The sequence below is a fragment of the Polypterus senegalus genome, chromosome 4 (genome assembly GCF_016835505.1).
Source record: "Polypterus senegalus isolate Bchr_013 chromosome 4, ASM1683550v1, whole genome shotgun sequence".
NCBI lineage: Eukaryota > Metazoa > Chordata > Cladistia > Polypteriformes > Polypteridae > Polypterus > Polypterus senegalus.
In genome coordinates this window covers 184,397,146-184,412,698 of record NC_053157.1, presented here as the reverse complement: position 1 = coordinate 184,412,698, position 15,553 = coordinate 184,397,146, and the positions used below count along the sequence as shown (strand labels likewise).

At 37.1% G+C, this 15,553-nt stretch overlaps 1 protein-coding gene across 1 annotated transcript; it reads right to left on the bottom strand.

Moving 5' to 3' along the window:
* Window positions 1-1,125: 1,125 nt before the first annotated feature.
* Window positions 1,126-12,515, bottom strand: tmem129 (transmembrane protein 129, E3 ubiquitin protein ligase). Its single transcript, XM_039751760.1, has 4 exons — window positions 12,243-12,515; window positions 10,544-11,018; window positions 8,572-8,731; window positions 1,126-2,870 (listed from the first exon to the last, which is right to left on the bottom strand). Exons 1-4 carry the CDS (start codon window positions 12,445-12,447, stop codon window positions 2,619-2,621), a joined length of 1,092 nt encoding a protein of 363 aa, XP_039607694.1. The 5' UTR covers window positions 12,448-12,515; the 3' UTR covers window positions 1,126-2,618.
* Between the last annotated feature and the right edge of the window lie 3,038 nt (window positions 12,516-15,553).

Sequence of the window (15,553 nt, the reverse complement as noted above, 5' to 3'; positions counted from 1 at the left end):
TCTCTCCACAGATGTCCTATAGGATGTAAGTCTGGGATTTTGACAGTCCACTCAAGGACAGGCAAACTTGTCCCAAAGCTATTCCAGCATTGTCTTGGTTGTATGCTTCAGGTCATTGCTATGCTGAAAGTTAAACTGTTGCCCCAGTCTGGGGTCAGAGTGTGCACTCTGGAGCAGGTTTTCTTCAAGGACCTCTCTGTATTTGGCTGCCTTCATCCTTCCCTCACTTCTGACCAGTCTCCCTGTGTCTGCTGCTGAGAAGCACTCCCATAGCATAATGCTGCCATCACCATGTTTCACTGCAGGGATGGTATCAGGCAGGAGATGTGCAGTGCCTGGACTTCACCAGACATAAAACATGGAGTTCTTCCAAAAGAGTTTAGCCTTTGTCTCATCAGATCATAGTTCTATAAATGGCATTTGGCAAACTCCAAGCATGCTTTCATGTGTCTTTTTAAGTCAAAAGTACTTTCCATCTAGCAACTCCACCTTAAACACTTGACTGATGGAGTGCTGCTGAAATTGTTGTCTTTTTGATTGGTGGTTTTCCCATCTCAGCAGAGTACTTCTGAAGCACAGTTAGAGTGAAGATTGGGTATGTGGTCACCTCCCTGACCAAGACCATTATTGCCAACTTACTTAGTCTGGCTGGATGGCCAACCCCAGGAAGAGTCCTGGTAATTCTGAATTTACACCATTTCACAATTATTAAGGCCACTGTGCTCCTGTGAATCCTCAAAAGTTTCAGAAATGGTTTTATCCCCTTGCCCTGACCTATGCCTCGCCACGGTTTTATCACAGAAGACTACAGAGAGTTTTTTGGGCTTCATGGTTTGGTTTTTGTCCTGGCATGCAGTGTGAATCGTGGGACCTTATATACACAGGCGAGTTTCTTTCTAAATGAGGTCCAATCAGTTCAGTTTTCTAAAGATGGCCTCCAATCAAGTTCTATACATATCTAAAAGAAAATTAAAGCAAAGGATGGACCAGACCACAGAAAAGGGGTTTGAATACAGTACTTGAATAAAAGAAAGATTTTAGTTTTTGATTATTAATAAATCTGTATACCTTTCTGAAAACATTTTTTCACTTTATCATTATGGGTTACTAAGTGTGGATTGATGAACAAAAAAGGCAAATTGATCAATTAAAATTAAAGCACAGTAATGCATGTAGAAAGTGAAGGGGTCTGAATCCACTGTCTCAAATATTCACATAACAGCTGGTAATGCACCTCCAGCAATCTGCTTATGTCAAGTCTTGATGACCAAGCATAAAAAAATATTGTTTTGTCTGTTATTGGAAACATAAACAAACGGATAAAGATAATAAAGATGCACGTTGGCAAGAATATTTTTTTTTAAGTGTTCACCAAGAAAAAAAATAGTTTTTGGAAATATGATGCCAAAATCTCATACCATTTTAATAGCATGGTAAAGCAAAATAATTTCTGATACATGTTGGATCAGTTGAAAATATGCAATTTTTTAAATTTCAATGATTTATTTATTAAACGTTTGCAGAAATATTGCACATCTTACCCAATATTTTTAAATCTAATAATTACAATTAATTGAAAAAACAAGAGAAGTGTCAAACTTAAAACATTTTGTATTGCTCTCAGTCGAATATTCAGAAAAAAGTAAACGTCCAAAACACCCTAACAGGTAAGCATCACTTGCAGTACCTTTATGGATGTACTTCAAAAATTTCAGACAGAAATTATTTTTAACCTTTGCACAAAGATAGCAGTGGTCTTTTAAAATTGTATTGCTGGAAAATTGCATGGGTTATATCAGCTATTTAAATATTATACTTTAAAACAGATATTTAAATTGTCAGCAGTAGTGCATGGTTTTCAAAATCATAATACAGCTTGTTGTCTTTTAGTAGTGATTAAAAAGTGACAGGATTTTGTAACTGTAAAATGTCTTGCACTAACATTATTAACATTTTAGCAGTAAAAAGGGGCTTTAATGGTGTAAGCAATTAAATTAAATTAAGCAATTAAAATATGTATAGTCTTATTGCTTTACATTCTTTAAATTTGATCTATAACTGTGGCTTATAAAGTATTTTAAACACTAATGTTTGGAAAAAAAAGTATACTTGAAAATGTTGTGAACTGTTAGTAAGATTACAGTGAACGTAAACAAAAGCCAAGTTCTGTAAATCTGAAAACTATGCAATTACTGCTAGAACTATGAAGTACTGATGTCAAAGGCCTATAGGCTGCGGTTGTTGGTATTTAAATGGAAAATTGAAACAGGGTTCAAATAATCATAAACATTAACAAAGAAATGGCCAGAAAATGTTTCAGAAAGCAATTTCTTTCCTTAAGAAAACTTCAAAATAATAAAGAAATAACAGTAATGACCATAATTCATAAATTAACTTCAACGTTCCCCAAGTGTTGCAAAGCATTTTTAAGCTTCTGAGTAAAGATTAATAAAATGAACTGAAGACATAAAACAAAAACAAAACAAAAAAAAACATCATTGCATCCATTTCCTTGCAACGGCAAAAGATTAGAAATACTGGGTCTGTTTTAAAACGTTTTTTCACGTCCTTTATGGATATTTATGCTTCAGTGTCACTGTTCACTTGTGATTTCCACATTAATTATCCACCAAGCACACATCAAGAATACAAAATTTTGCCCTGCAGGTTGGACAGGGAACCCTGCTTGATAGCCATGTCTCAGGGTGCTGCTGGTCCTGTCGACTTGCAAACCATTTGCCCATGCAGGTCATGCACCACATAGGGCGGCAATAACAGTCTTGGCATTCTCCATCATCATCTTCCTGGCACAATTTCAACAGTTTCATATTGGCTGAGACTTGCATGCATCCAATACAAGGTTCCAAATCCTACCAGCATATAAGCAGAAAAAAAAGAATAATCGTCAAGTTAAATCAAAAGCTACTCTGTAAATTAATATGAATTTTAATCATTCAGCTCATTATTTGAACAGTATACTACTGTTACAGTACACTATACATAAAATAAGAGCAATATGAGAAAACAAAAACACTAAGCTAGTCATACTCTTTTAACAAACTAGATAGGCTGCTATGCATCTTTTTCAACTGTGAGATGTGGCCGGCTTGTCATCCCGGCCAATACCCCCAGGCCGCCAGATGGAGCTTTCCCTGCAGTATGGAGGTGCCCTGAAGACCAGCAGGGAGTCATGAACTATGTTGTTTTTATCCTCATCCCTGCTGGATACCACAGGGGCCGCAAGAGGGAGCTGCAGGGAAGACCAAAAACTTATTTGTGCCCTATGACCCGGAAGTTCGTCAAGGGAAGAGTGACGGGCTTCCGGGGTGGAGAAAAGAACTTTTACCTGACCCGGAAGTGATACAGGATCACATGGACTGGGGATTGGGAACACTTCCGGGTCAGAGAATATAAAAGGACTGTGAGAGTGGAAGGGTGGCAACGCGTCTGGGAGTTGGAGGATTGATTTATTGTATTTGTAATTGTGTTTGTGTTTGTATGAGTATAGTGGAGGAGAAGGTGCTTTGTGCATTGTGGCAATTAAATAAAGTCAACTTGTGGACTTTTACCTGGTGTCTGGAGTCGTGGACAGGGGTTCAAGGGAGCGATAGCGCCTCCTATCTGTCACACAACATATGTGAACATATCAAGATTTGAAATGACAACAGTATCTTAATATAAAAAACACTAATAATTATTATATATTATTTAATCATATTATATATAAAGAGGAAGTAAAATAAAAATGAAAATTTGACTTTGCAATAATTTCTTCAACAAATAATGAACAGATATGTAACAGATAGTAAGTACACCCTTGGATCTAACAGCTGGTATTGCCCCGTCGAAGAAATAACCTCATGTAGGAGTTTCCCAATACTGTCTGCCAGCTTCTGACATCATCTGAGAAAAAGTTTTTCCTACCTCTCCATGTAGGATATTTTCAGCTGTGAGATATGAGATGGCACGAAAGGCAAACTTCCTTGGTCATCCTTCAAAATGGGAAAGTAATGATGTGCAACACAAGGCTGTTTAAAGTCAACTGGAGATGCTAAGATTTTACCAAGATTTGGAATTGTATCAACATTGATCCAACACACAGCATGAAAGATGGCCAAAGAATCTCCAAGGGTCACAGCTCATGAATTGCAGATATAAGTTGGGACTTGGGGTCAGAATGTTTCCAAACCTTCAATCAGAAGCCACCTACATAACCACAGGTTATTTCGGAGGCTTACCGGAAAAAGCCTCTCCTGCCATCAAACAACAAGCTCAAGCACCTAAACTTTGCCATATGTCACTGTAACTTTCAATGTGGCCAAGTTGCACAGCCAACCATTAAAACACACTCAACAGAAATAAGAAATCTGTTTTACTCTTTGCCACTGAGCAAATTTCTCAAATTTGTCATTCTGAAAAGTGAAGTCCCACGGAAGGACTCTCCTAAATGTCCTAAGTGCAAGCCACATGCCAGTAAATTCAATTTTAGAAAAAATAAACAGTAAGAAAAATAGTAAAAGAGGGACTAAACTTTAAATGCTGCAGCTCACACTCACTGCTTTTGTGAACCTCCTCCCACTCAGTACTATTGCAAGACAGGAAGAAAGAGAGGACCCTTTGCATACACCTTTGTTTAACATCATTGCCCCTCTGGTTCAAGTTCAAACTGGCAGTACAAGTAAATTTACTTCAAAAGTTACCCCAGTGCCCCATAAACCTACACCAAGATCTGAGTCATACAATAAATAAATCTTCTAATTTTATCAAATCATGCCTGGACTGGAGAGCAGCACGGGGAAAATATAAGAAAATACATGTGAGTTCCATCTCAGCACCTAGGTATTTGAATTTACCTTGCTGAAGTGGCAGCATACTCTTAAATGTGTAAATTGTGCAGATATAGGAAATGACAACTGGAACCATTACTACCACCACCTCCGGCCAGGAATTATTTGCATATTTGCCAGGGGCACCAAGTCCTCTAAAACAGTGAGAAAATAAACACAGCAAAACAAATACAAGTACTGCACTTTATGACCCAGTAGCCAAATACACACTTATGCGCTACGAGTAGATGGGGACAGAGCACCAAGAAAAAGAACTTGCATATCTCATGGAGTACACATTTTTATCTGTCATACATTGCTTAGATTCAGTGTAGATGGATTAGTAAGATAACAGTAGTTCATGTCCTTGAAGTTCTAAATGTTTTGTTACCTTAAAAAGTGCTTCATCCTAGCTGATATTACTCCTAAAATATGGTATCATATCACTAACAAGAGCAAACAGACAACAATAATATTGACAACATTTTTAACTGACTTTTGACTGTGGTATGTCAACAGTAGAGCAGACTAAAAACTATTGATGTTTGAAGGCTGTACTTTTCTACTCCGTGCTTTAAGGAACCAGCAAGTCTTAAGATACTAATTAAAGTTTACATTTTTCTCAATCACCAAGAACTGGTGCAGGATAACTTTGTAAATGACAGAAGAAAACGTGTGTTATTTGTTCAGTCAAGTGTGCTTCATCTTACATTAGATTTTGGTTAAAGACCTGAAAATATTCAGTATCATTTCCAATAATACAGGAAATTGGTAAGTGGACAAATACTGTATTATACATACATAAGTACAAATTCTAACTCTAACAGCTGCATACTTAAAGGGATGTATGCTGAACATGAAAGTTTTACAATTTCACTTGTGTACAGTCACATCTGAACATTTTCACAGACTAACCTGGGCTGCTGTAGCAGAAGGCCCCTTTAATCAAGATACATGAAAAATAGTTGGTCTTTTTAAATAAGTACTCCTACTGCTATACTGGATGATCCAAATCTTCTTTAACCTTTTAATCATTATCTATAAGATAAATCATCCACTGTCATCCCAAGGGTTTATGCATCTCCACCGAACTGCAGGTAGTGATTGAAGGCAGCCATTGGATGGGATTTGTAAAAGTAAAAGAACTGATTATGGGTTGTCAGAACAAAAAGGATATGCACAACAAAGTGATCTGTTGTGTTATAATAATGATTGTTCTTCGTCATTTTCCAGTGACAGCAATATAGACTCTAGTTCTAGTGGTAGTGAAGCATACAAGGTCATGACTTTTCACAAAAGGTAAACTCTGATGCCAGTTTGAATGTGCATAGTATAAAAGGACCTTTAGGCAGCTTTCATAATTGTTGTTCACTGATCACTAGGGCACAAGGCAGATTTATCAGATACATATACTATCAATCACGATTTAAATCATACTGTCAATCAATCATAATCTCTTTGTTTTTAACTTTCCTGACATCTTGTAAAGCACTTTCAGTTACATTGTTTGTATGAAAATTTGCTATATAAATAAATGTTGCTATTCTTATTTGACATGGCATATTGTGCTTGAGGGCCATAAAGTATAATTTTAAGCTTTAACATTGCCCCCTCCAACCCCCAACCAAATCATCCATCCTTCAAACCATTCATATTCTCAGATGCTGTTTTTGGCTTTTCTGTCTATACATACACCTATGAATGTACTACTTGTTTCTGTGTAATGCCTATTCAAGTGTAGGTGTCTCCTAAGCTTTGACATTACATACTAGTTTTCTGTGGTTCAGAACACTTAGGTCAGGCAGAACAATAGTTCAAGCCTAGAGGCCCCACACTCCTAAGTCCACCCCTGCCTTCAGTCAGAAAGTAGTTCTTTTGACCTATTGCAAGTTTTTCATCCTATTTAAACCTAAAATCCAAGAATACACTATAAATAGGTCCTCATTTTCAGCTGTAAAAATATCACTTTTAGTTTATCTCCATTGTTTGAAAATATCTCTTTTTATCTTTATTATTATTTTTAAAGTGGGACCACTGTCAAAATGTTATATGTGAAGCAGATTTATTTTTATTGTAATTTTAAACTGCTTTTACAAAAGTCTGCCTGCTAAGATCACTGTTAAAGCCATCCTAATTCAATTAAAAATACAGTGCAAAATTAACGTATGATCCATAGTGATATATGAACATGTACAGTATGTATAGCATGTACAGCTTACTTCAATAACTACTACAATGTCTTTAATTGTGAAGCCCGATATTAACAAAAGTTTAAATACAAGTTAAAATATGCACAAACGCTTGACCTGCAATATAATGACATCTACAGACATGACTATTTTCATCTGAGTGTATTCAGTCCTATAATGATAAACAATCTCTATATATAATCTTCATTTGGATCTTGATCTTTGTTTTTCCATGAATGAATTAGAAGAAGAAGCAGCACTAGAAGCCAGTAGAGAGACAACTAAAACATTGGCATTGCATTAAGGATCTTCTCCAGGCTTATATTACTGAAGACTGTAGTACGCCAGTCACATATCAAAACACAGACATTCAAACTAAACAAATTGTTGTGCTTTAAATTAACTAAAGAGATCTTCATTTAGATCTTGATCTTTGTTTGTCCGCGAATTCCACGCATGCGTAAACCACCTTCCAGTTTAGTACGTTGTTGTTACTCACGGATGTCAACAATGTGCCGGAATAACGAAAGGGGTGGTGGACAGTGTTACGCTGGTTAGCTTCTGAGGCCTGGTTAGAGAATGAGATTGGCGAAGATAAAAGGTACGTGCCTACGTAACATATGAATGAAAGAAAGACAGTGGGTAAAATGAATGACAACGTAACAGCACGTTCCGGAAATTATTATTGTTACGTTGTAGCCGGTGAGTGCTGCACATCTCACAGTTGTACCGTAGCTTGCTCACATGTCAGTGAAGTGATCCCTATTTATGTTTTAAAGAGCCTAGATACCTATGTGTCCCCCTTTTATAACCATTGCTCCGTGTATATTGCGTTACTCTTTGGATTGCCACAAAGCAACCTGCGAGATTGGAGAAAGGTTGAGAAGAGATCGTGAGAGGAAACAACAGCGTCGTGAAAACGAGACAGACTGTGAACAGACAGAAGCAGAAATGCTCCTACAACACCACATTACGATTCGGACAATAATTCCGAGTAGGCCGTTCCTATCGAATCAATATCCAAGGGTTTTCTTTTGTAATTTTGTTTCCCTTATAAAAAATCATAATGCTGTGCGATGAAGGGCCCAGTTCACGACTGGCAGCCGCGTTTAAACAGGGAGCCCTTCACAGACAACTTTAACATGCGCAACGTAGTTGGGCGCACATGGCTAGTGATAAAATAATTCATCTATATAAACTTAACAATAGTAGTAGGGGTGGGGATCGATCTGTTCTTAACTCAATTTTTCTTTTTGTAAAAACTTGATTGCTTTGTATGGATTGTAATAAAATTAATAAATAAATAAAAAAAAAACTTAACAATAGTATCTAAAACATTCAGCCATAAATGTGACAATAGAAGATGTTAAAACTCCTGTGTTTATTTTGGCAAATTTAAGAATATGGATCTATATTAAGATTTTATACACTTAACTTTTTAAGTGCATAGTTTAATGATCTACTATTGAACACAGATGTCCTCCATATAATTTTCAGCTTATTGTCATATAGAATAAAACTTGTAACACTGCCACTTCAGGATTTTATAAACTTACCTGACCACTAGGCAAAGAATAATGTTGGTTCAATTCCACCTGACATTTAAATGTTTCCAAAAACATGTCACTTAGGGTCTGGTGGATGACAACGTTAGCAGCATTTCGGATTGGAGCATGAAGCTTCTCACGCATTTCACCATATTCTGTTGAATTCAACCTAGATGTAAAAAGAAATGTAAACAAATTCTTAACAGTACTATCTGTAAAAAACACACACAAACATGAACAAGGTGCACTTGTTCCTACTACTGCAGATTCCTACCACATTGATTAAAATGCATTGTTCATGAACTCAAGAGCAAATTTTCTGTTACTTAAGCGCTCATGTCAGTGTATCTGTTATCTATAATTATTCTAAATTCAAAGGCTTTTAAAACTTCAGCATTGCCAATGTTTCCTCTAATTTGGTCATGCATGGATAATTGGTTGTCTACCTATATCTACTTTAAATAGAATTGTCTACACATACAGTTGGATGATTTCTGTGGCTGAGCAGTCACTTGTAAAGAAAGATACATGCATGTACATATGTACATACTGTAATAAAGTGATTACCTGGCTTATACTGAAAGGGAAGGCTAGTTGCCTGTGTTTTTACAGGTTGTTTGTGTTTGCCTTTGCTAGAATATCATCAGAAAGCAGAAAATAACTGGAACAAGGCAAGACCATGCAACTACATGCAGGCATTCCTCAACATCAGAATAAACAATAGTTATATATTTAAAATACAACAAATCCATTTTAATTTAAAAAGTCAAATGTAAATAATATGAGGAAAAAAATACGTTAACAATGACATTTCTCTTTCTAAAAATGAGCAATGGCACATCTTTTCATTATTAAAGGGAATTAAGATGTTAATGGATAAATAACTGATCAAAGTGTACACTGCAGTATCTTCACATTTTTGCTGACTTCTGAATATGTTCAAGTTACAATACATTGATTGATGTACTGTAGATTGACAAATGAGGAATAGCAGTAACTGTATTTTAACTCTTAAAGGATTACCATAAGACAGGAAAATGCATATAAATAAATAACTGTGGTGGGCTGGTGCCCTGCCCGGGATTTGTTCCTGCCTTAAACCCTGTGTTGGGGGTCTGCTGGAGCCAATCCCAGCCGTGACCCTGTGTTAGTCAGTCATTACACAACCCGCTATATCCTGACTGACTGACTAAATAACATAACATAGTCAACTAACTTATTTTAATTATGCGTCCTGGGGGGCAAGAGCCCTTCCTGGCAGCAATGAATGCAAAACAAAAAACAGCCTCGGACAGAGTGTTAATCCATTGCAGGGCCCACTCACATATTCACAAACTTCACTCATATTAGCATAAGCCCAATCTGGATCACTAGTCAACATTTCCAGCAAATCTTTGGGGTGACAGGCATAAAACCCTTGCAGACATGTTTGAGAACACACACCACAGGGACAAAGACTAGGAATGAATTTAGAACACTTAATCTGTGAGGTGGCAGCACTATCACAAAAATGTTTTTCATTATTTAGAAATTTCTAAACAGACAATATGCAAATGTCAGAAAAATCCAACAATAATACAAACATACATTATTATGTGACTAGTTTTCTCAGGTCCACAGTGTAATACAATGAAAATACATTTTCTGGTCTCATGCAAGTGTCTTTTGTAGTACTTACTGTACACTAAAACAATGTTCAATGAACAAGACTGACAGAGGTGTCTGTGTGCATTCAAACTGCAATAAAAGACTGAGCATGCATCAATTTGAGTTCATAATACTAAATACTGAGACAAAATTCATTATTGTAATTATTAAGAATAACCTGCCTAAACTTTACATTACTATTTAAATAAAGTAACATTAATTTTAACAAATCACGATCCTTTGCTTAAAATATCCAAGATACAAATAATCTTAAAACAGATATACAACAATATGCCATTAATGAAAAAGAATTTTACTTGTGATGGTTTATTACCTTATGTCAAAAGGTTTTATGTAAGGGTTGATGCTGGCGACACAAATGGTAAGAAATTGCACTGGTGTATTAAAATCCGGGGATAGTTCATGTTGTTTAGAATCTGTCACTGTCAAATGAATCTCCTGTTGCTGTGCAATGTGCACATTATATGTAGTTACCTTAATTACCCAAGTGTCTGTGACAATCACCCTAGCACCAGGAGCACCGGTGGCAAATTTATCGATACGGCGAAATTCAGTATTGACAGAAGATGCCACAGCTCTCCAGCCTGATTGAGGAAGTGCATGGCTAGCAAGTGTCCTGGCAATGGGATGGCAACTCCATTTCCTCAATGACCAGTAGTATACTAATATGACACAAACCAAAGGAAGAGCAAATGCCAAGGAAAAGTACAGCTGCCATCCATCGCTTGCAAGATGAACATAATATAACTTTTGTTCTGGAGATGCAAAACACATTCCTACATAATAACCTGTAAGGAATGAAAGAAAAAAATGCATTAGCATCTCAACTAAGCAAACTTGTCACAAAACAACAATTTGTGCAGAAATATGCAAGACAAGCATGTTATGTTGCTATACATATATATATTTTGTACATTAACAAACTATTAATGTGTCATGTTTTACAAGGCTGTCTTTTCAGTTGACAATTTAATGAAACATAGACTTTGCCTAGAGTTGCCATACCATAAAACACAAATTCCACATGTCTACTGTCCCCCTCTTCCCACACATCTATTTACATTCCATACATTTCTTTTAATACACTTGTTAAAAATTACAGGTAAAAGAGTTAATGACGTAGGGCATGGCTTTTAATCCCAATCTGCTGGTACCCATGAGGTCTCTACTTTTTATTCAAACCAATTTATTGGTCTGAAAACTAACCTGTCAATATATATTTGTCTCCTGGGGAAATCTGGCTTTTTTGCAGAAGCACAATAATTTAATAAATAACACACAATGGTCTGAACACACAAGAGAATGCCTAAAAAGAAATAAAACTTCTGACTTGACAGTCACAGTGAAACATTACATTTCATTTGATGGCTTGTTTTTGCTCCTGGTCTGAGAAGCCAGGAAATGCTTGGCAACTACATTATTTAAGAACCTTTGACTCAGGGTTGAAACTCTCTACAGCATGGAAGGGTACATCACCTATTTGATTAAATTGGTAAAGAACTTTAAATGTTTAAACAGCAAATAGGATATTCTACACAATGCACTACAGACGCTAAACTATATATTTAGTGGATGGTTTTTCAATAGGTATGCAGAACTGTGGCATAAATATGAACCATCGGTAAAACCCCCCTCTAAATCTGCTGAAAACTCCTCTTTTTTCCACTTCGTCTAATCTACAAAAGCTGGAACTGGACAATAAACACTGCATATCAAGTTAATCAGCAATGCCAGCCTCCTTTTGACCACCTTTTTGGTGATGTTTTTGGCTATTGCTTGAAAATCAAGTGACAGAAGTTCAATGAGCACAAAACCACAGGGTTGGAACTTTCGTCATTACGTGCGCCCCTTCAAATTTGCCATCTGATGCTTTCTTCCAGTCTGCTGAGGTGAAGTCAGCATTTCTCAGTTTATTAACAGTAACGCGTCTGGATAAGTATACCCATCTCCTTCGTCTTTCAACTCCGCCATCGAAATGAAACTGAAAATGTGCCCCGGTTGGCCGCACTCACCTAGTGGCAATAAGGAGTGCACAAGTAGTGTCGCGCAGGTCCTCTTAATGTGGTAGTGAACAAATGCCACGTCCTCGCTGCCAAGCCAACCTGACAACAAATTCTGCACCGTCACCCCGGCAGACCGAAATTCATTGGGAGGAAAAACGAAGCAAACCGCAAACACCACGTATGCCAAAGTAAAAGTAACCTCGGGGCTCTCCATATTTACTTTCGTATACGAAGAACGAAGCGTGTACACCGTAAAGCTTCCCCGTCGGAGGCACAACGGTGTTCGTGGTTCATCATGGGAAATGTAGTTCACCAAATAACCCTGACGCTCAGAGCAGTAATGCAACTATGTAACTGTCATCTTTCAGCATGTACTGGATAATCCATTTAACGAGTATCTTAGATGTAATCTGATTATTATAGGAACCCATGAATAAATGCAGTGTGCATAATAGCAGTAGGTACAGTACGTCACAGTTAATAAAATAGATAGATAGATAGATAGATAGATAGATAGATAGATAGATAGATAGATAGATAGATAGATAGATACTTTATTAATCCCAAGAGGAAATTCATATAATACAGCAGCATCATACTGATACAAAAAACAAAAAAAAAATTAAATTAAACCGTAATAAAAATGCAGGTAAAAACAGACAATAACTTTGAATAATGTTAACGTTTAATTTAACCCTCGCCCTCCCCCCACCCGGGTGGAATTGAAGAGTCGTATAGTGTGGGGGAGGAACGATCTCCTCAATGTGTCAGTGGAGTAGGACAGCTGCTCCTCTGCCTGAAGGTGACACTGTTCAGTGGATGCAGTGGATTCTCCATGATTGACAGGAGCCTGCTCTGCGGCCGTTGCTCTGCCACGGATGTTAAACTGCCCAGCTTCATTCCTACAATAGAGCCTGCCTTCCTCACAAGTTTGTCCAGGTGTGAGGCGTCCTTCTTCTTTATGCTGCCTCCCCAGCACACCACCGCGTAGAAGACAGCACTCGCCACAACCATCTGGTAGAACATCTGCAGCATCTTATTGCAGATGTTGAAGGACACCAGCCTTCTAAGGAAGTATAGTTGGCTCTGATCTTTCTTACACAGAGCATCAGTATTGGCAGTCCATTCCAATTTATTATCCAGCTGCACTCCCAGGTATTTATAGGTCTGTACCCTCTGCACACAGTCTCCTCTGATCATCACGGGGTCCATGAGGGGCCTGGGCCTCCTAAAATCCACCACCAGTCCCTTGGTCTTGCTGGTGTTCAGGTGTAAGTGGTTTGAGTCACACAATTTAACAAAGTCCTTGATTAAAGTCCTTGAAAATGAACAGCAGCAACGCCAAACTATATAAAAGAAAGCCTAGGAAGGTGCTAGTATAATTAGATTAGATTCAACTTTATTCTCATTGAACACAGAATGACAACGAAATGTAGTTTTGCATCTAACCAGAAGTGCACTGCAAATAGAAATGAATTGCAAGTAATCTGTTCCTGAGCCTGATGATGCTGGCACGTATGCTCCTGAACTGGTAAAAGAGTAAACAGATCATGGCTGGGGTAAGAGGGGGTCCCTCCTTTTTTTGTGTAAAGCTGTATCAGCTACATCAATCAGTGGTTTATTTAAGACCATACTGGTGTTTTTAGAGTTTACCTGTTCTTGATATACCCGTGTTGTGCTTAAATAACCCAGCTAAGCTCCTGGTCCTGATACACTCTGACAGACGTCTGGATTTTACCACTATACTGTATTCAAAGAAACTTCATCTGCTTTAAAAAGAGTTTTAAATAGCACTTTTCACACATTTAATGCATCCACATAATATGCTTAATGGGAATAATACACCAATGTGAAAAGATACTTTCATGTTGAAACAGATAAAATTAATTAACATAATGGGATCCACAAAATGATACAAGTAAAACCTGCTTTACAGATACAGTTCAACAAACACTATCACAAGGAAAAAAGTGTTTTCCTATTTCCAAATATTTTGGTTTTCCTGTTAGAAAAACTGGCCTAGTCTTGTACTTGACTGACGTTTACAATCAGCAGGTGGCCTGCTGTCTGGCCTGGCATTCAGAGTAACCAGTGCAATAAACTAATGGTGAAACTATATAATGTTATTATACTGGAAAACGAGCAGGCATTATTGCTGTGTAGTGGGCACAAATCCTTTTGGTTTAATTTTGGAGAGTTTCTTTTCTGGTTTCTGGTTGGATGGTTTCTTGTTTTTGTTCAAGTCAAGTTTTGGCTTCGCGTGCACCTGGTGTTCTGACAGTGAAAGAGTAGCGCTATGATGATTTTGTAATTAAAGTTATATATGAAGATTGTTTAAGTTTACAATATACTGTACTTTGAATTATATTTGGATGTTATATGCGTTTTGGTATTTGTTACTGTGTATTTATTTTGTTTTATTTTTGTTTCAAATTTTAATGAAGTGTATGATCACATTTTTAATGGTTTTCCCCCCAATCCCTCGGAATAACTGAATAGGCTACACACAATGTTTTATTTTTTATTAATGAAACACATATGTGAGTGGAATGATTTGTTTTTTTAAATGTACATGTTGTTCTTTATTTCTTGATACGTTTGTTAATTAACTTGTCTTGTTTGTACTTTATTTGAATATTTTTAAAGTGCGTCTCTCACGCTCTGACAGTTAAACCTTAGCGATATGATGAAAGAGTGAGTGAAGAGGCTACATGAAATGTTTTAAAGTTTTTTACTAAGTGCATTCTTTAAAAAACGCTTGACAGAATTCTGTCTATTGAAGAAATTCAAAATGGTCTTTTTGGACCAACACTTCAAACTTTGTGGAAGAGTATTCAGCATTACCATCCAGGCACTAACAGCGGCTTGGCTGTGTAGATTCCAGGCTCAGAGTTGAAATTGTAAACATAATCTATGCACTGTGGATTCCACTGACAACTATGTTTTTTGTGGTTCAGTACTTTTTGCACATTTGTTTTGATATCAATATTATAGAACAGCATGGTTTATTTATTTATGAAGTGTTGCTCCACACTTTATCAGAGTTTGTATTGAGACTAATATTTAAGAGTGAAATGTATGTGTAAAAGCTGAATCTACTGTCTCCTCATTAATAAAAAATTCCAAGACAAAATGGTGTTTCATCCATTCTCCATCCATCCGTCCATTATCCAACCTGCTATATCCTAACACAGGGTCACGGGGTCTGCTGGAGCCAACCCCAGCCAACACAGGGCGCAAGGCAGGAACAAATCCCGGGCAGGGTGCCAGCCCACCACAGGGCACAAGCACACACTAGGGACAATTTTAGGTGTTGTTTT

Excerpts from the sequence above, each read along its gene's own strand:
- tmem129 (XM_039751760.1), bottom strand. The coding sequence starts at position 12,447 with ATGGAGAGCCCCGAGGTTACTTTTACTTTGGCATACGTGGTGTTTGCG. Across the intron at positions 8,732-10,543 it reads ATAAAACCTTTTGACATAAG|GTTGAATTCAACAGAATATG; the intron begins GTAATAAACCAT and ends TTTTACATCTAG. Across the intron at positions 2,871-8,571 it reads ATTCTTTGCCTAGTGGTCAG|GATTTGGAACCTTGTATTGG; the intron begins GTAAGTTTATAA and ends ATATGCTGGTAG.